This window comes from Nuphar pumila, chromosome 5 (genome assembly GCF_984573655.1).
Source record: "Nuphar pumila chromosome 5, dmNupPumi1.hap1.1, whole genome shotgun sequence".
Lineage (NCBI taxonomy): Eukaryota > Viridiplantae > Streptophyta > Magnoliopsida > Nymphaeales > Nymphaeaceae > Nuphar > Nuphar pumila.
Window position 1 is genome coordinate 134,962,735 of NC_143253.1, and position 20,652 is coordinate 134,983,386.

The 20,652-nt window shown below is 39.0% G+C and overlaps 2 protein-coding genes across 4 annotated transcripts; one reads left to right on the forward strand and one right to left on the reverse strand.

The window, feature by feature from the left end:
- Positions 1-270: 270 nt before the first annotated feature.
- On the forward strand, positions 271-7,302 carry LOC149838874 (heat shock protein). Of its 3 annotated transcripts, XM_090007827.1 has the most exons (9): positions 279-537; positions 2,003-2,101; positions 2,928-3,087; positions 3,193-3,372; positions 3,587-3,721; positions 4,722-4,804; positions 5,778-5,871; positions 5,974-6,090; positions 6,970-7,091. In XM_090007827.1, exons 1-8 carry the CDS (start codon positions 293-295, stop codon positions 6,049-6,051), a joined length of 1,074 nt encoding a protein of 357 aa, XP_089863953.1. In that variant the 5' UTR covers positions 279-292; the 3' UTR covers positions 6,052-6,090; positions 6,970-7,091. The 3 variants fall into 3 exon arrangements, with proteins under 3 accessions (XP_089863951.1, XP_089863952.1, XP_089863953.1); XM_090007825.1 differs by lacking the exon at positions 5,974-6,090 and having other exon boundaries at positions 271-537; positions 6,970-7,302; XM_090007826.1 differs by lacking the exon at positions 5,974-6,090 and having other exon boundaries at positions 271-537; positions 3,196-3,372; positions 6,970-7,302.
- A 544-nt stretch (positions 7,303-7,846) lies between these two features.
- Positions 7,847-17,646, reverse strand: LOC149838875 (oligopeptide transporter 4-like). Its single transcript, XM_090008337.1, has 6 exons — positions 17,074-17,646; positions 15,095-15,192; positions 11,272-11,835; positions 9,865-10,117; positions 9,556-9,738; positions 7,847-8,449 (listed from the first exon to the last, which is right to left on the reverse strand). Exons 1-6 carry the CDS (start codon positions 17,644-17,646, stop codon positions 7,847-7,849), a joined length of 2,274 nt encoding a protein of 757 aa, XP_089864463.1.
- Between the last annotated feature and the right edge of the window lie 3,006 nt (positions 17,647-20,652).

Below are 20,652 nucleotides of genomic sequence, written 5' to 3' on the forward strand. Positions count from 1 at the left end.
TATTTTCTTCTTATTATTATATATGTATTTATAATATATTGTAAAAAAACGAAGTTTTTTATGAAAAATATATTTTTTTAAAAAATCTACCGAGATATTAACTTTGCCCCCAAAAAAATTTTACTACGTTATTTGTGACTACTTTTATGTTGAGCTGCGACGAGAAAAGATCATTGTCCGGCCCTAAGTCCTAACACTAGCTGGGGTATTTTCGTCTTTTTCTTCAGTTACCCTCCTCGATAATATCCCGGGAGCGCGCTTCCTTTTGAAGCGAGCGATCTCGTCGGTCTTGATGCGTTGTCTCTCCCGCCTTTTCCCCCAGGGGCGATGGCGGGAGCCCTCGATCAGGAAAGGCTTCCGCTCGAAGGCAGCGTTGGATGCCCTAATTAGGTCTTCGGAGGACAAGACCCCCAATCTCGTCCTCTACAACTACCCGTCCTTTGCCGGAGCGATGGGTGCCCTCTTCGCGCGCCTCTATCATTCCCGCCTCCGCCTGCCTCTCCTCATCCTGCCTTTCTCTTCCGTTCATCCCTTCAGGCACTCCAGCGATCTCCTTCTCTTTCTTGATTTCCTTCCTTTATGTTTTTTTCTTTTTGCGGTCTGTTAATTCGTTGATTCTGCATTCGTTGCTCCCTGAAATGTTAGTTAGTGCATCTCAGTTGCTAATTTTGAAGTATATGAGGTTAAATTGGTGAAAGGTTTTGAATTATTGTGGAAGAACGATTAGGACTCTAATTATATGTAGAAATACGATGTTCTTTTGCTCGAATCGGACTAGATTATTTATTTCTTTTATCCATCAGAATCGGCCGCTTGAAATTGAATCAGATGCGTTGAGCGGTAAACCGTCTGAAATTCTAGTGATTGAGAATTGGAATGCCTTGTTATGCGTAGGAAAACCTCATACTTCTGAAAAGTCTCGGGCAGATGGTGCGTTTATAGGTTTAGTTTAGTTTTGAACTACATTACTTAATTGATTCTTGTAAATAAGCAATTGTAAATATGAAATGTGTGCGCCATTTTCATAATCCTTGTCTTGAATGGGTGATGCATTTCTAGGTGCAGTTTTGAACTATGTTAGGTGAAACTGATCTAGATTTTCTGAATTTCTTGTGAACAGTATGCATAAATCTGTGTGATACATATCTTGATTTTGTTCCGTAATACTTGATCTAAATCATAAGTAAATTTTGCAAAGTAATGGTGAAATTTCTAAATTTGTATGTATAATGTTGATATTCCTAGGCTTAAAGTGGATTTGTTTCGGAAGACCTGTGTGAACCGATCGATCATAACAAACTGGGTGCTAATGGTTATCAAGCTCATCGAATTGGCCCATATGCCTCTTCATCTAATCATGTATTAGTTGTCTTAACATAGTTGTGGGCCTCAAGCCTATCAAAATCTGGAGGTTGTTGTGGCCATACTGTAGCCTAAACTACACAAATGTGCTCAATACTTAGTATAGACTATAGAGCATAGTTACATGTAACCTGTATTAGCTTTATCTCGGCAAGGCAAAGCCTTGGGATATCATAGTTTTTTTTTTAAATTAGGTATTTAAAAAAATGGAAATATTGAAAATACCAAAATAATCAAGAATTGGTTTTAATAACAGGTTCTTTGCAAAACTCTAAACAGAAGTTATAAAAAGGTTTTAAAAATACAAAAAGGTAAATAATAAGGAAAAATCATATTCCAAATGAAAGAAGATTAAGTAAAAAAAAGTTGCGTGAATATAGAGATATAACCACCTTAGCATCACAACATTGTGGAGATAATAACATGATATTTTCATTTTGATGATATATTTTTTAAAGTATCGTGATGTTTGATCTTTTAAAAAGGTTATTGCATTTACAACAATGATATTGTGGTAATTTCAATATATAGCTTATGTTAAGGCACTTGTGCTGGTGCATATGTTGAATTCATCATTTGATCCCTTTTATTTTTTCTGAGATGCACATATTGAGTGTTTATTCTGTTCTGTCTATTTCAGGGTTGAAGATTTCAAAATTGAAGGACTTAAGACATGCTACCTTATTGATTTTGTTGGGTCCGAGCACTTTGCATTCCAACTTTCACAAATAATAAATCAGTAAGTAGAATAATTTGCTTATATTTTTGTTCCTCCCCTGGGTAGAGTTGGAATTGGAGTTGGCAAAGCACGTGGTCTGTGTCTCGGCCTGGGTTTTCTACAAAATGCCCTAATATTCTGTGCATCTTCCTTGTTCTGCGCCTAAGAGTGCAGCTTTGATGATATGTCGTGTACTTAAAAGGCCTTTTTCAAGGTCAACAGTGGAACATTCTAGCAATTATCTTACATTTTGTCATTCAGTAACAAAATAGTAATTATGACTGCTGTGAAACTTGTAAAAAAAATCTAAATCTACTTAAATTTTGTTTTACGACGCTTTGGAAATTTGCTTTTTGGCAGCACAATTTTGAACATTATTTCTGTAACAGTTATGGAAGATCCACTATGTAGGGTATTTTTTGAAGGTTATGATTCCTGTTTGTTAATGGTTATTTAGTTTATATAATTACTAATGTTAGTGATAACAATGGTTATTACTTGCATGTAGTCAGTTGTGTAAATTAAGGCCCATTCTAGTGGTGATAAGCAGTATCTTAGTTCTCAACTTTCAAAGAGAAAGCGCATCCGAAACACCTGTTTTCAGAAGTGGGTCCTTCTGTTTGAATGTATGGGTGTCAACTATGAAATCATCTCAATACTTATTGTATATAAAATAGACATAATTCTTTACTTCTTCCTATGCCTTGATTCTATTATTTTTCATGTTTGTGCCCCTGAGAAACTGATGCTTTCTGTTCTCTCCATGAATTTCATGCACATGCAATTGCAAGCACATATGCATATTTTATAAACAATGTAGATATGTGAATTTCCTTTTCTGTTTCAGGGTTGTTGTATTTGATCATCATAAATCTGCTCTGTCCAAGGTGCCTCTTGGTGAAAATTGCCCAGAAAACCTACTGCTACATCTAGATACCAACAAAAGCAGTGCTGTTGCTGCATATGACTATTTTACTCAGCAGCTTAATAGACGTGATTCGACAGAGGTAAGCCTTGTATGTTCATGGATTCATCATCAGTGATCTTTTTACAGTTTACGTTACCATTTTCTATGACCATCAACAGTGATCCGTTCTTTTTTCCTGAAGCAGCAGGAGCAAACAACCTTGGTTAATGGCAAAGATGATGCTTGTATTGCAATGCTTCTCAAATACATTGAAGATGCTAATCTTCGTCAATGGGAACTACCAGACAGCCGTGCATTCAATGTTGGACTTGAAACAGAGCGTCCAAAGTTGAATTGCATCACTAATCCCTACATATTTGATCAGGTCTAATTTTATGCAAAGTTCCAAGATATAATTTTATGATATCTTCTTTTTTTTCATTTGCCAGCTATCCTGATTATGGCCAATTTGACTATAACTGTTAACACATGAGACACTTTTTCCCTTACGGTTTTTATTCCCCTCTAATGGTTGTGTTGCTTCAGTCTCATGTTGCATATCCCTTCTACTATGCTGATGGACTTACCCTCATCTACAGTTATTGGAATTGAATCCAGCTGATTTAATTGCAAAGGGAAATTCATTTATCAAATCTCGCCAGGATGCTGCAAATAGATTGTTGGGGAAACCTTTCAAGATTCAGTTGGGGAAGGGATTCTATGGAGAGTGTTTGGTACTCTTTGTTTCTGTCCATAGGTTCCATTTATTCTTATGAATCAACCATGCATTGTTATTTGCTGAGTAACTTCTATGCTTTGAGTAATTAAGAGTGCACAACACCGTTACCTCTTTTTTTCCGCATTCCAACTATCTAATTGACAACTGTAATATTGTGAATTATTAAATGCTGTGCATTTGCTAATCAAAATGTATCTGCAAAAGCTTCTCTTCTCGGCTGTGAAATCATGCTCAGGATTTTTTTTTCTTTTACCTTTTCCTTTTTTTTGGATAGGCAAGCTGGGGTTAGACAGACCCCCAACAGTTATACAACCATACTACTGGTATTTGAACTTGCAATGTCCCAAGACAAGGTGATGTGCACTAACTACTCCTACCAGACAAGTGGAGCCCATAGGTAAATCAAGCTCAGGTTTTGAGTAACCTTTCTTCAAAGAATAAATGTCTTTTGAAGAAGAAAAAATGATTGTCGTGCTCCTGAAGGGAGAATATGGCCATTTTTATCCATTTTGTGGAAGATTACCATTGTTTTCTATGGAACATTACAACATTGTTTAGATCATCATCACAAATTTAGGGTTTGTTAATGTCTTCTTAACGCAATTTCTCAGGATATTGCAGGATGTTTTATAAATTTAAGGAAATTAAAGGCATTTAAAATTTTAAGAATACAGAATTATGAAAAGCATAGCTTTTTTTTTTCAAAGTGTAAAGAAAATGCGGAAGATTTTTTGAAATATAAAAGAAATCATGTTTAAGATATGAATTAAATTTAAAACATTTTAAAATATAGCGATGATAGGAAACTTTTATGCTCATCATGGATCCTAACAGCACAATGATTCCAATGAGACGCTAAACCTCATTGTATGAAGCTATAAATATTACCTACCCCTATTTCTTTAGTCTCTACTTTTATAAATGTCACTGCCTTAAGTTTTTCCATTGCTTGAACTTTCCAAACATCATATCATTCTTGATTTAAATGTTTTTAGGGTATCAGGGCTGATGGAAATTCTGACTTAGCTGATGAAATTGGCAAAGAACTTAGTGTAAGGAGTGCTGCAGCTGGTTTGAGGTACTTTCCTGATTTTCGGTGATTTCTTAGTTATTGATCACTTAGGAAACATTGTATTTGACTAGTAGATAAGTTAAAAACGATCTAGCTGTGATAAGTTTTGAAGAGATCTATAATGAAACATGTAGTCTTGCATAATTTAGTGTTGTGGAAGTACTGTAGAAAATAACAAAATTAATGGAGAACAACCAAAAGGGATAAAGTACAGAAAGGGCACAGGCATGGACTTAAGATTCGGTTAGGATGCCAATACTTAAACCATTCATTCATCAAATTGGATAGTGTTGATGATCGAAAGTCAGTAAAAATAGGACAAAGATTTTTGAAAAAGGGTGATCCTTTAAGTAGAGGAATGTGTTGCATTAGTTTATGAAAAAGAATGTGATTATATAACAAAGATATTGGAGAGAGTGGAGAAAACATTGATGACTTCAAGTAATGTCATGCTTCATTTCTAGGGCTGCTAAATTTTTGTACCAGGTAGGTAGCATTATAGTTTCCCCTAGATCAATAAAAAAATAAAAGAAGAAGAAGGAAAAAGACGGGCACACGAAGTGGACAAAAAAAAGGAGATAAAAATGCTTAGCAATGTGGAATGTTCAAAGGCTCGTGGGCTTTTTGTTCTATTGTCATTAGTATTGAAGATAATTGCATCAGGCTGATTATAGTTTCCATTGTGCCTGGGATTGCATCTTTAATTGCATTGTGCCTTTATTACTACAACATCATGCAAATGCTGGGCATCCTTGGTAGTTGTGTTATTTATTAGGTTTCTGTCATTTCCTGTGCTTTTACACTTTTTCCTTTTTAGATCAGTTCATGTTTTACACATTCTATTGCTTCTGCATGTTGCAAAAGAAGGCTGATGATCTACCATGCATGAAAATTAATGCAGTCTGTTTTTATCTCTCAACTTGTCCCTTTTATTTTACGCAAATGCTCTATGGTGAATAAGCATGGTGATCATGAGCAGGCCCATAGGTGCAGTTGTCTATATGCAACGAGGAAATCTAAAGATGTGCTTGAGGACTACCGACAGTAATACAGACACCTCTGAAATTGCTAAGGTATGGATACTGATGGGGTAGTGGGTGCTTTTTTTTGTATTTTGTGTTAAGCACTTGTATTTTTTGATTAGTGACGATACTTGACGTCATTCAAATGTATAGGCATATGGTGGTGGAGGCCACTCTTGTTCAAGTTCATTTATCATAAGAATGGATGAGTACAACAAGTGGGTTTCATAATTCTTCTAAATGGACAGATGGAGGCCAGGACAGGATCATGTATGCCTTTATTTGAGCTTGTCATTGTCTGAGAAGTGTTGCTCTGGTCATATATTATTCATTTTAAGACAAATTATAGATTTTATTGCCAGCTCAAATCATGTAATCTGGAAGTCTTTTCATATATTCATGCTCATCAGTTTCAAATGGTTTTTCTCTGGCATCTAGCACTGAAGCTTGTATCATAATTAACTACTTGTTCTCCAAGTAGACGTGACTAAGACAACTCTTATTTGACATGAATATTTTTTTGCAATCAAGGGTTGCACAACATTTGTGTAAAACATATGAAGATTAGGTAATTTGCTATGATTTGTAAGATCTGTTTTCTGTTGCCCTATAAGCAGTTTATTTAGTATTCAAAACGGGATTTGAATTTGGAAACAAATTTTATTAAGTAGTGAAAAGTTTCCATATTTTCTTAAAGTATGATGTTTTGGTGATTCAATTTTTTCATGACCCGTGTGTCTAGGTTTTTTCCTCCTGAATCATTGATATTTGAAAGTGTAAAATGGTGCAGGTTTTCAAAGATGTAAAATATAATAAAAATTAGAGATTTGTGTAACGTAAAGCCCTTTTTATGCGTCCCTTGTTTACAGTGTTCCAAATTATTTATAATGAATTTCTTTGTACACCTTGTAAGTCTACTTGTCTAAAAAACCCATGCAAGTGTGGCATTGTGGCTAGGGTCACGTCTGATCTTTCTTCAGCATTTAGAAATGAAGTGTTTCATTTCATATTAATTCTTTTGCAGCAATCAATTCCAGGTGTAAAACCAGAATTTTTCATGAGGCTTTCTTCTGGTTGTTTTCACTGTACTCAATAGTCTATTATCCAAGAACTCAATTGGCTTTTGTCTTTCTTTTGCATCTCATCCAGGAGGGAGCAGTCCATGCCGCGGAATGGGCAGCTTTCCATGATATACCAAAGAATTCATGCGAAGCTGGTATGGATTTTATATCAACTTAACACATGATTTGGACGTCGAAGTTTCCACTTCTAGAGCTGAATCATTTGTGGCAGTGTGAGCAAGCATGCACACGTGATGTTTTGTAAATTATGGTTGTTGTACTCCGATCTGCATTTCTTTGGATACAGTGCGATCAGCGTGACCTAGATTTTTTTTTTCAATTGTATGTAAGCTGGCTGATGCTAGGTCAGATCAGATGTGCTATATGTTGGAAAAGGAGATCAAAGTGCCTATATATTTTGCATGTTTTCTTTTGCTTGGATGACGATGAACTGTTGCCAAAAACTGTCACTTCTTGGGGCCGCCCCTCTGCCAAGTAAACCCTGGGTGGGGTTACCTATGGCCAAGCCCTTATGGATCCCACCAGTTAAAGGCAACTCTCACACCCGCTGGGAGTTTAACCTGATACGAAGGAGTTAGCACCCCCAGGCCTGCTGCCACTCGGGCAACCCAGGCAGGTCCAATTTTGTGTGTTGTGCAGCAAATTCTCCATGTTACATTTGGTTGTCCACGAGTTGCCCACCAGGAAACCCATAGGAGACGTCTCTTGCTGCAAAGTCGAAGCTGGTTGTACCCCTTGGCTGGCAAGGGTTTTACCTGATTGATATTTATATCGAAGGGTTTAACCTTATTTGTATTGAATTCACTCAAACTTCAAGCATTACTATGAAGTATAAACCTGACTGTTTTTTTTCATTTCAATAGCCGAAAACTTAATGCGAATCTAAGCATCGGTGCTATCCAAGTGAAACAACCTTATCTCTAGAATAAAGCAGCTACAAAAAGTCATTGCACGCAGGTGCTTCCCTGAGCAGTAGGGCAAGCTGCAAGCGGGCAGTGCTCTCCGTTATTCCCCCACCATTTAAGACCCTTGCCCTCCATAGACACCGTGAAGTATAGCAGCAGCCCCATGAAGGCCACCCCTGCATCAAGTGCTGCAGAGAGCACGTAGTTATACTTCTGCCACCAGGCTTTCTTGTACCTGAAAACAAAGAAATTGAAGATGGTGCCGACAATTATCCATGAAGTGTAGTTCAAGGCTGTGGCCGGTGGCATCATTGAAGTTGCACCTAACAAAACAGGCAAGTTTATCAGGCTGATCCAGGTTTTCTTGGGAAACGCCTTGTGCAGAAGCCATATGATCACAGGGCCGACTGCACCAACAAGGAAGAACCAGTTTAGCGCCGGGTAGATGCCAAGCGGCCCAAACATCCTCTTTGGCCCAACTAAACCCCATATCACCGATGCGTCAAAAAAGACGCGATCAGAAGGGCATGTCCACGGGCTGCTTTCTGGCAATTTGGCTAGGTCACATATGTTGTCAATACTGTCAAGCAGCCAATATGCCACTGCGAGATTCACCGTCCCGGCTATGACTGTTCCTATGAACTGTTGCACAAGATGGAGCCATGGAATTACAGGCAATCAGTATGAGATAATATGATTAACTTGGGTAATGAAAAAGAATAAACAAAGATTTGACAAATCAGTGGTAAAAAAGAATCTTATTCATTGAGGCTTCCTAAAAATTTGGAACTCGAGAACTGTAAGCATTATGGAAATGGGATCAAGTGATCCAGCCAATCACGTCACCTCGATGAAAATTTTAGACTGTTCAAAAGCTTATTTTTGAATGTCTATAGGGCATCATTTTAACCTTTCTTTAAATGCTTACTTTTACCGGGTTGGACTTCGGTCGGATCTAAGCATTACCAAGTCTAACCTAATTGGATTAGGATTTTGATTTGGAGTCAGATGGAATTGATCAAAACTGAATCTGAATTCGACTAGCTTAAAATCCAACATTTACACATACGGATTCTGTCGACTTGGACTTGGATGCAAAACTTGATACTAAATCTGGATCCCATTATTAGTTTTTTGATTAATGGATCATATTATTAGTTGGACCCTACTTTGTCCACTGAATCCAACTAAGATTCAGGTCAGATATGGGATTACATCCAACCCATTGACATCCCTATCCATCCTTTTAGAAATTAACGAAACTGAGACACCAAATTTCACTTTTTGTAAGCACATGAAACAAAGGGAGGATCAGATGCAATATGATTGCACACTCTTTGTGTGCTGCTGCACCTAATCACCCACGTTGGCGGATCAGGTGCAATCACATTGCACACTGAGTGTGCCGCTACGCCTGATTAATGCCCTCTATCTCTGGAAGCAGGATCTGGGGTACAGCCTGTCAACTGTGGGGCCCAACAAAAGGTGGAGGGCAGACCAGTTGCAGCGGCACACTAAAGTGTGCAATGTGATTGCACCTGAGCCATCATCACCAAACCATCTTTGGGATATAGCCTGTAAGCTGTAGGGTTGAACACCATATGGTTGGTGATCAGGTGCAGCAGAACACTTAAAGTGTGCAATCAGATTGCACCTGATCTCAATTCCATGAAACATGGAACCCATGAGAATTCTCACGTGGGTAACCAAACACTCTTAACTGAGAGAGAGAGAGAGAGAGAGAGTACCTGAACCAAGAACATGGAGCGAGGTGGGATTTTCATATAATGTCCGAGCTTGAAATCACTAAGGAAGGAGACGGCCTGGCTCATGCTCATGTAGCCATACACTTTGAAGCACACGTTTGCGATGGGCCTCCCAGGCAATATGTATCCCATTGCATATTCAGTTATGATGTTCAGCCCTGGTGTCTGATAAAATCAATGATCAAATCCATTAAAGCAAATCCTCCAACATATTTGTGCACACATCAATATGGAACCACCACTTCTATTTCCTCATATCTAGCAAAAATTTCTTCCAGAAGAGAGAGAGACCTGGTTGGTGGTTGCTGTTATGATAGCGATTGGAAGGGTGAAGATGAAGGCCATAACACAGGCAAAGAGCAGCCCCCACCATGGAAGCTGGACCTGATCTTTCATGGTAGTGCAGAGGAGTAGGGAGACTGCTACGGTCACGACCAACAGCAAGTAAAACCACCAGTTTGGTATGTCGGCATATTTCCTCATCAACCTCGTGTGGATGTCAGTCTTGCCTTTGATCGAAGCACGGCTTCTCTCCCATATCTCTCTGCCAACAACGAACAATTGGATTTAGTTTTTTTCTTATTGGAATCTCTGTTTTCATGCAAGTTTTTAATAGAATTGAACTTAAGAGTTAAAGCGCTAGTCAGTGCCTACACCTCTAAAAGGGCTTAGTTCGTCTACTCAAGACAAAAAAAAAACTTAAGAAAAACAAAATAAATTACAATAAATTGTGTGACCAACATATATCGAGTATGAAATTTAATCAAGTTGAGTATAAATAAAGTTTAACATATTGCAGTACATCGTAAATTTTGTAACTTTACGTAAATAAACATTAAAAGTAAAAGTAGAACGCGCCCTAGACCCAAGGGGTTTGGCGGAGTGGGAATGGACCTAGACCGTTTGAGGGGCGGTCTAGGTTCAAATCCCATGGGCATCACTCTCCTGCGTAAGCTGAAGCTTGGCGATGGGTCAAGACTCAAGAGGTAAGCCCTCAAAGTTTTATGCTGACAGGACAGCGACTGTAAGTACGGCAGGCTGAGCCAGCCCTGTTAGGTTTCTGGGCTTGGTTGGTTTCTCTGAGTAAAAATAAAAAATTAAAAAAACACCCCCTATATATATATATATATATATATATATATATATATATATATATATATATATATATATATATATATATATATATATATATATCACAAATCATCGCAGTCCATGCCTTCATCCATCACCATTCATTCTGAAAGCAGTGGGGCACGCCAAAAAGTTCTGTTGTTATCCTTTCACAACCAAGGGTGGTGATTGTAGGCATGAACGGTGGTGATCTCAAAACCCACAAAAAAATTTGTGTTTTGTCAATCAGCTGATATATCCTCCACAAACACAGCATCAGGTCAGATGCCCAACAGAGCTGACTTGGATGCCGTTCATCCATGTAAGGAACGGCAGCCAGAACACCATTTTGTTTCTTTTTTTATCAGCATTTAAATTTTGCGTTGTAGATGCGGTGCATTTAATGGTGACACCCATCCAAGAAACAACATATCCGTCTATTGTGTTCTAACTGCCGTTCATCAACGGCATAAAACAGATCTGACGGTGCACCGTTAAAGCTGCATCTGACCTGATGCGCTCTCAAACTAAGTGACCTGGTAGCCTCAGGATTTTTACCACTAAGACATCGAGTCAGATCATACATACCTGCCGTAGAAGAGTGCAACATGGGTTACAGTGGAAGCAATGGTTGCGAACCCGAACCCGTAGCTGAGGGCGAAGAACGTGCTCATGTGAATGCGGCCCTGAGCATTATACGCGGCCTCATCAAGCTCAAACTTGTCGTTGACAATGGCGGTGTAGTTATACTGTTGGCCATCACCGGCGAAGAGTCTGCTCGAGAATAAGGGAAACTTGTTGGCATGGTAGAGGTTGAGGCCCCAGTAAGAGATCGGGATGACGATGTACAAGACGATGAGGAATCCGATTGCGATGTTGACGATAGCAAAGAAGGGGGAGATGAGGGGACTGAACATGAAGGCGGCGACAGCGGACCAGTCGAGGGTGATCGCACCTAGGCCGAGACCGCCGGTGCCGGAGCCGATCTGCTGGGCCGTGATGGACTTGGGGAAGGCCCAGCACACCCAGGAGATGGAGGTCAGTGTTGAGAAGAGGTAGCCCGGGAAGGTGTAGTAGGCGAAGCTGCAAACAAGCGCGATCAGGAAGAACTTCCCTCGCGACATTCGTTGCGCGTCCTTCTCGTGTAATGCCCTGAACCAAGAGCAAACAAGCAAACTTTCAGTTTCTAGTGGTAACTTTCACGTAGATAGAGCCCACCGAGTTTTAAGCTTCCAGGACAGCTAACAAAAGGCCGAGCCAGCAAGACTAGGTCTCTGATCATAGTAGATAGAGCCCCCGAGTTTTATGTTGCCAGGACAGCGACAGTAGGCAGAGCCAGCGCGGCTAAGTCTTTGATCAACATGACACTAGCCAATCGTATGACAGCATTACATGGAGGCCCCCATGAAATACTGTCATGTGAGGACCCCTGCACCTTAAAGGCAGATCCGGGTTCGGACCTACTTAGGTCTAAACCAGATTCGACCCGTTGAGACCCCTACTCCCTCGGACTGATTCTTTGTGTTTTATTTTATGGATTAGCTTCTTTTCAGGAAGCTCGATGTTAATGAACTGGTAGTGGTCTGCCTAACCATATCTTGCCTACCAAAAAAGAAAAAAAAATTCCTCCCTAGCACTGAACCGTTGCTCAAGCTAATTAGAGCCATAACATCTCATTATGTATCCATTATTATATTTGGAACCGGCACATGTAGTGACAATTTGTGCTATGTTCGAAGACTGAGGAAAGTTTCCATTTTCCCACATAAGTAGAATGTTCCGTTCCGTTATGCATATTTTCCCACTTCCAAACATAAGAAAAAAGCTGAAAAGGCTTTGGCTGGCTATTACAATCGCAAGCATGGATGAAAGTTTAAAAAGGGAATATAGCACCAATCTTTTTATCATGAGAAGTTGGATTTTTTTATTTTTCTTGCATTTTTTATAAGCACAAAATTAATTAAAAACGGAAAAAAATTAAAGAGAAAACAAAAATGGGAAAAATATTTTCTTACGATATTTAATGTTTTTATCGACAATTAAATATCATCTTTTTTTAACGCAGATAATTGAAAGCTTGATCCATGTCAAGGCTTACTAACGTGAGATTCTATGCATGATTGGCATCACATTTTGGCGAAGGCTTTCAACGACATTAGCCAAAAGAGGAGGAAATAATTTCTTTAGACAATGATGTCATGCATAACTTTTTCCCACGTTTATGGGAAGAGAAAGAGATGGCCGATATGAAAATATACTGAGACGTGCCTTTCTCACCTAGCAGGCTTGTCTCATATTGACAAACAACAAGGGAAATGAATAACTTTATATGGGAACAATTCTTTCAGACTCTTAGCCCGAATAAACTATGAGAAGATGTCAAAATAAAATAAAGAATCTTTTAAGGGTTAGAGAATAGCTAAACGGAGAAAGTCTTACGTGGGACCCGCTGTTTTTTCTTTTGGAAAACCGAGCAAGCACTGGCTACGTTTGGAGATTTTTCAAAAACTATAGTGTTTTCATATGGAAAATTTTCATGAAACGCTTGAGGTGTATGGTTGGGAGGTCGTAAAAGTGTGAAAATTGCGAAAAAAAATCTGTAAAATTGTCGAAGAAAAATTTTCTAACCTTCTACATGAACAATTCTTTACTTTATGTATACAATTAAAAATAATATAAAGCTGGGATTTTTTCATATAAGATTTCTTAAGAATGACAAATTTTCATATAAGATTCTATTTTAACATTTCTGATAGAATTTCCCATTTCTTTCCACCCCCAGATTACTCAAAACAGAATTTTTAAAAAAACTTTTTTTATGGAAAAAAGTTGACACTTTTGAAAGAGCTTTTCTGGTTTTCTTTTTCTTTCTCTTTTGAGAGAAAGCTTTTTTGGTTTTATATCAAACACATCAAAACTTGAATTCAGAAAAAAGAAGAAAAAGATGCATAAATTTCCAATCTTTGGATAAGCCCCTCAAAGATAGTCTCCATGAAACCGTCAAAAAGACTGGTATCCGCCTGGATGTGCCCTACAAGAATTTGTGATGCCGTTCAGTTTTTAGATGAACGACAGCTTCGATTCTGTGAAAACACCAAATTCTTTGTATGTTTTGGGAGCCGTTCATCTTGACGATGAATGGCACCGAAGGTGGCTTGGGGTCCTGACCCTGGCGTTTGTCCACCGGGGCAGATTTGATATGATTTGCAAGATATCTGCCGAGATGAGAGAAAAGTGCTCTTGGTTTATTAGAGTGCGAATCGGCAACTGGCGCGGTTCAGTTGGGCGACCAAACTAAAAACACAATCTTAGCAAATCTCTCTCTCTCTCTCTCTCTCTCTCTCTCTCTCTCTCTCTCTCTCTATCTATCTATCTATCTATCTATCTATCTATCTATCTATCTATCTATATATATATGTGTGTGTCTCGGGTGGAAAAGTGATAGCTGCATCACTTTTCTAGCCTACGCCAGCCTACCATGTGCAAACGAGTATTTTTGAGTTGTTTTTCACAAATCTGACCCTATAGATGTGTTCGGCATGGTTCATTAAGTTTTTTTTATAAAAAAACATTATTTTTTAAGCCTTAAATAATTATAAAAAGTTTAAACCATTGAATTTTAAACCTTATAAAAACCTACCAGCTTATTGGAATCGGACGATCCAAGAGTAGATTCATATAAAATCAAGCATATAGATATAAAAACACTATTTTTTAATCCTTAAATATTTATAAAAATTTGAAACCATTGATTCTAAACCTTATAAAAACCTACCTGCTTATTGGAATCGGATGATGCATGAGTAAATTCCTATAAAATAAAGCATGAACACATCTGTACGGTCTGCTTTAAGGAACAAGAAAAAACCTTCAAAGCCCAAGAGGTTGAAGGTAGACCAAAAAGTAGTAGGCAGTTATCATCTACTTATATATATATATATATATATATATATATATATATATATATATATATTCAAAATTGGTTCCTCCAAAGTCCAAACCATGTGTGGACTCTGCTGATTTTTTATGTTTTATGCCATGTTTCGTAAATCTAACCCCACAGATGTTTTTAGCATGATCCATTTGCTAGGAATCGATCCGATGAAAAAAATGTGACTTTATGAGTTTTTAAATTTATAAAACTTTTGATCCATTGATTTTTTAATCCTTATAAAATCATGCTCAAATGTCATAATCGGATGATTCAAAACTCAATTTCTACTAAGCTAACCCTGTAGATCACATCTGTAAGGTCAGATTTCCAAAAAAGTATCAAAAAAATGAAAATTGAGACTGTCAACACCTTTGGGAGGAAAACATCAATATATGTATATATGTGTACTTGCAATTCCTTCATCAAATAGAATGAGCTGAAGAGAGGGGATTTAGTGTAGAAGAAATTCCAACTCACCTGAAAACTGAGACCTGAACCAGTGTGCCGGGCCACCACATATGTGCAGGCTCCACCACATATTTCCTAAGCAGCCCAGCCCATCCGTATCCCAAAACCTGCACCAACACCACCATCCAAGATTAATTGAATGGCCATTTATTTCCATATGAACATGCACACATGTTTAATGACAAACCATATATATATATATATATATATATATATAGAGAGAGAGAGAGAGAGAGAGAGAGATGAACATGGACCACAATAAGTTACAAAGCACTTTCCATCCATGTTTATTTTCCCCTTTAATTTCCGATTCATTTTGTTAGAACCCAAACATAAAATTAAATATAACCATATTTGGCTTGATTATTTGACTAGCTTTTTTCTTTCCCCTTAAAAGAAAAGGCTTTTGGTAAGTGAAGATACAGAAACAACTGCCACCCATGAAAAGTGAAAAAGCATTCATTCCCTCGAAATAAAACACTAATAATAGTTCACACCCAAAGCTACTATTGCTCGCATGTGTAAAACCATGACGCTATGCCTGTGATTTACAAACGCAAAGTGATCGTCTTCTTGCTAAACTATTGTGCTAAGCAGTCGACTGTACTATACTCTCTAGCAGAAACTTGCAACCATGATCTTCATCAATATGACACCCCCTCCCCCTCCCAAAGAAGAAATGAATAAAAGCGTTCATTAATTCATTTGTCAAGAATGGCAATTTGGGTCGATTCCTATGAATGTAAAAGCATGAACTTTTAATTGTGACATTTTTTTAGGAAAAAATGCCTTATTCACGGACTTCATTGGCATAAAACCATGAGTCTCCTTTTCCACTCGATAGTACACCCAACTGGAACCCTCACAGTCCTAATTGTGAAATTTTCACACATTGTAAATGGTTGATTTATAAAACTATTAAAAAACCTGATACATAACACAATGAAAGTATACTCGAGCATGTTTTTTACTTAGAAACTATTTAGGTCACACATTCTAATTTCTACTGGAGCATATGGTACACATATAATACATAGTATAGGTCAAGCACAGACACGTGTGTGTGTGCGCGTGTGTGTGTGTATATATATATAGATATACACATGGTGGTTCTGCACCATGACAGTGGTACAAACTCTTGTTTGTATGGATTTAGCCATCAAATGGTAGCTCCAACCGTACAGATGTGTTCAGCTATGCTTGGAGGACAGGAGGACAGTTTTATCCTGTTTAATACATCATAAGATCAATTTCTAAACGCACAAAATCAACTGCTCACAATTCATGAAAATAAAGGTTTAAAAATGGTATATAATATCATATTTCAGTCAAATTTAACATATAAAAATAATAAAATAGAACCAATATGATCCAAAGGTTAGATTTTGCTTTTGGAGCTTAGATGTAAATCAAGAGTACCACCATAGAAGCACATATATATATATATAGTACCATCATAGAAGCATATATATAAAGAGATAGAGTGAGGGGTTAATATATGATCAGGTCTCGGTGACGTCCCAATGAGTTTTAGTTTTTGTGGAAACTAACCTGACATATGTAGTCTGCATAGTTCGGTTAGTGGGAATCAGCTCTTGAATATTCTGATTATGATATTTAGGCATTATTTTATGAGCCTTGAAAAAATCAACGGCCTGTAATGTTCTATATTTTTTCAGCTCATGAAATAATAATTTTTGGTGCAAAAAATGCAATCCAAGAGTCGGTTCCTAGCAGTAGTTGGGACCATGCTGAATCCCCATTGGGACGACACAACTCGCGATTTCTACCTCATTCGGAAGGTCAGGTCGACATGACCAAACATTAACGAGAGAGAGAGAGAGGGCATAACACATTGGATGATGGATGGTGGTTTTATGTAAAGCAAGACATAACATGCATGTCATACCATGTCAGTTTTGTCCATGGATGGGATGTGCGTGCATGCTCGTGCAAATGAGTGATGATGGATCGGTGGATGGTAAAACCTGAGTGGTGATGATGATGAGCCAGGCGGCGAGGAAGGAGATGTTGCGCTTGTAGAAGGCCTTGATGATGTTGACGACGCTGACGGCGTAGGCGGAGCCGTTGCCGAAGGCGCAGCCGGCGTTGGCGAAGATGGTGACGAGGACGTGCTCCTTCATGCTGAAGGGCCCCGGGTTGAGCGAGAACTCGGCGCCGGAAATCGGCATCCGGAACCGGCGGGTGGGGAGGACGGCGGCGAGGAAGCGGCCGAGTGGGAGGGCGGCCACCTGGACGGTCATTTGCGTCACCACGAGGGGCTCCTCCCGGTACGCGAAGAACTGGTTCATGAAGGACAGGGCCACGCAGGAGATCAGCCCCAAGAACCACATCCTGAACGTCCACACGGGGATCGTGGGGTCGTCCGTTGTCTGCACCGTCAGCCTCACCTCCTCGATCGGCGAGATCTCGTCGTCTTCCTCCTCTTCCCCACCGTTGTTGACTCCTCCACTGGTTTCTTCCATCTCCCACTTGACGTTCTCCCTTCGCCCATGCGGTTGCGGTTGCACCATCTTTGTTTCTTTCTCATTCTTGCTCATGTCGCCGTTTCTGGTTGGAGAGAGAAAGAGGTGTGGGTGGGGGGGAGTGCTGAGAGCTTCCTCAACCCTTTCTACTTCATTTTATAGAGCAGATAGAGTTAGAGGGAGAGACCCATCAAATTATATACATGGAGAGAGTCCTCTTTCTCTTTTTGAGAAGGGTGTCAACGGATCGGGTTTGGTTTGGACCCAGATAAAATCAGAATTGGATCATATTCGGGTATGGTATCAAGTTCAGACTCAGGTCTAATCAGGTTTACTATAAACAAAACCATACCCTGACCTGATAAGAACTACATGAACCAAACCCCCAGACTATACCCAGTAAAATACTATTTTTATTGTTTTTATATTGAAAACTTGCAGGTTTTAATCGGAACTCAGGTCCGGCCCAGGTCAGGTATGAAATTTCACAAACTATACCCAGATGCATGTATTAATTGGACCTTTGGATCCAGACCCAGGTCTTAATCAGGTCTTCTTATTTAACACCATACCCAGACCCTATAAGGTTTGGTCCGGATCAGATCCAAGAAAACCCGACCCCTTGACACCCCTACTCTTATGGAAATACTCACGCTTTTAATAGAACTCCACCTTTAATAGGAATTCCGGGCTAACTGGACTGCGCCCAAGTATTTGAAACATTTAAACTGCAGTCTAGAGAGAGACTCCTCTTATGGAAATACACATGCTTTTCGTAGAACATTAGAACTCTGCATTTGATAGGAGTGCCAACTCATTTGAATAAGAAAATATGTCTTTAAACAGAAACAAGGGGAAAGCGAAACATTCAAGAAAGCTTTTCAAATGAACCTTCAACTTCTTGTATATTTAGGTCATGCCTAACAATTAATTGGTTTTCATAATTTTGTTTGGGCTCCTTAAACACAACAAGCTTATGTCACAAAGAACTTTGGCATAGTGGGATGGGATCCCAGGCAGCTAAGCAGTCCGTCTAGGTTTGGTGTGTTACGTTTTGCGCAAGCCCTGATGATTTCTTGAAGGCAAGGGGTAAAACCCACAGAGTTTTACGCTGCCAGCACAGTGTTAGTAAGTAGGGCTACCTACACGGGTTCACGCTTGGTTAGGTGGGTCGGCTTAAAGCATTCAAGTTGAAGCACGTTGAGGGTTCGATACTCGAGGAGCACATCCTTTGACGACGCAAGGCTAAAGCAATATGCTGCCTAATGCTAGGGGCAAGGAGCATGGATGAGAGATCCACCACCTGAATCGGGGTTGATAAATATAAAAGTAATTACAAGTTTATAATATAGCTCTTTACTCCAACAGGCATTTTTTTCTTTTTCTGTTTTTAAGTTATGAGTTGGGTTTAATAATTTAATTAGGGATCTAATAGTTCTTATTTCTCCTATGCTTCCAAGATAAAGATTTGAAGAAATCTTAAAAGTTATAAATAAATATAAATAAAAATATAACACATAAAACTGAATTTTTTAATTATCAATTAGTCATTTTAATCACAATTCAGTTTTTAGATTACCAGTTAAACACGATTCAATGATAACCAGATCTTTTCTTGATCCGAAATTTACCACATTATCATGGTTCATGTGAACAATGCTGAGGGGCCACCATGGCTACATATCATGCAAAGAGAATAGCACTACAACTAATAAAAAAGAGTTGAGAATATTCCGGCCCAGATCTGAATCTAAAGAATCTCAGACCGTTGAATATGCCAGCCTAGCTCTGAATCTAAAAATCATCACAGCAAATCAACAAACTCAGGCATTTTCATCAACTCATTGAGACTACATCTAGTTGTTCAGTGATTTAGTGAGAAGTGGTTAGGTGATAGAGGCGAACACTTATAAAGTTTGGCCTCGACACTGGTTCTGCATACTAATTTATTTTTGGATTGAGCCTCCCCAGCTCAACCTTAGTTTATTTGGGAGGCAATTGAAATCCTTGGGATATCTGATTAGAGATCCTCAATTCTGATATTTGAGATTCGATGACTTTGGGGAGAAAATACCCGAAGGGGATGTCAAATCCTGAGATATGAGATTTCTCATTTGAAAGGGAGTCTGATCAAGGTGTGGGTAGGGATGGCAGTGGAACGGGACAGGGGCGGGGGACAAGATCTCCACCCCCGATTCATCTCAAAATCCTGTCCTCCATCTCTGCCGTCATCCCTGAATAGGTTTTGATTTTAACCTTCATCCCCATTTCATGTCCTCCATCCCTGGTCCAAACAGGGCAAGGCAGAACGGGGCCTCATTTCCCCTTGGTCCACTGCCATCCCTAGAAAAGGATTGGGAACAGGGCAGGGTGGGAAAAAGCATTAGTCCATCTACGCATGGGTTTTGATTTTAACCTCCATCCCCGTTTCATGTCCTCCATTCTCTGTCCACACAAGACGAGGCGGGGCAGGGCTCTCTTTCCCGGTCCACTACCATCCCTAGGTGTGGTCTCATGCCTTGATCTGTGTCTTCCACAGCATTTGATCACCACCCCTAAAATTAATTTGATGAGAGAGAGAGATGTCAACTGGTAAGGTATCCAACCCATCAGAGTTTACCCAAACCTACCCAAATAACTAGTTGTTGGATTGGCTCAAGTTTTATTAAATCAAGAAACTTGAAATCTCAAACCTGGATTCATATGATTTAAAGAGCTCGTGTTCACAAAAATAGATATAAAATACTCACGTCAAGACGGGACGGGACGGGTCAGATACCAGACAAAGATGATAACATGAGCCATACCCATATATTACCCAGTCAGGACCCAAATAATATTCAGTCAACATTTTTTTAGTTTTACTCATGCCATGCCATGGTATTCAAGGTCGGGTTGGGTATCTGATACAAACATGACCCATTGATAGCGAGAGAGAGAGAGAGAGGCAGGTTTAATTAATTCTTGATGATGGGGAGGCAAAAAAGAACAACCACTATATATGGTTTGGGGACCATATCCTAATTATAACCATCTTATGGTCTATTTTCAATTCAGCCCATCATAAAATTGAAAATTGAT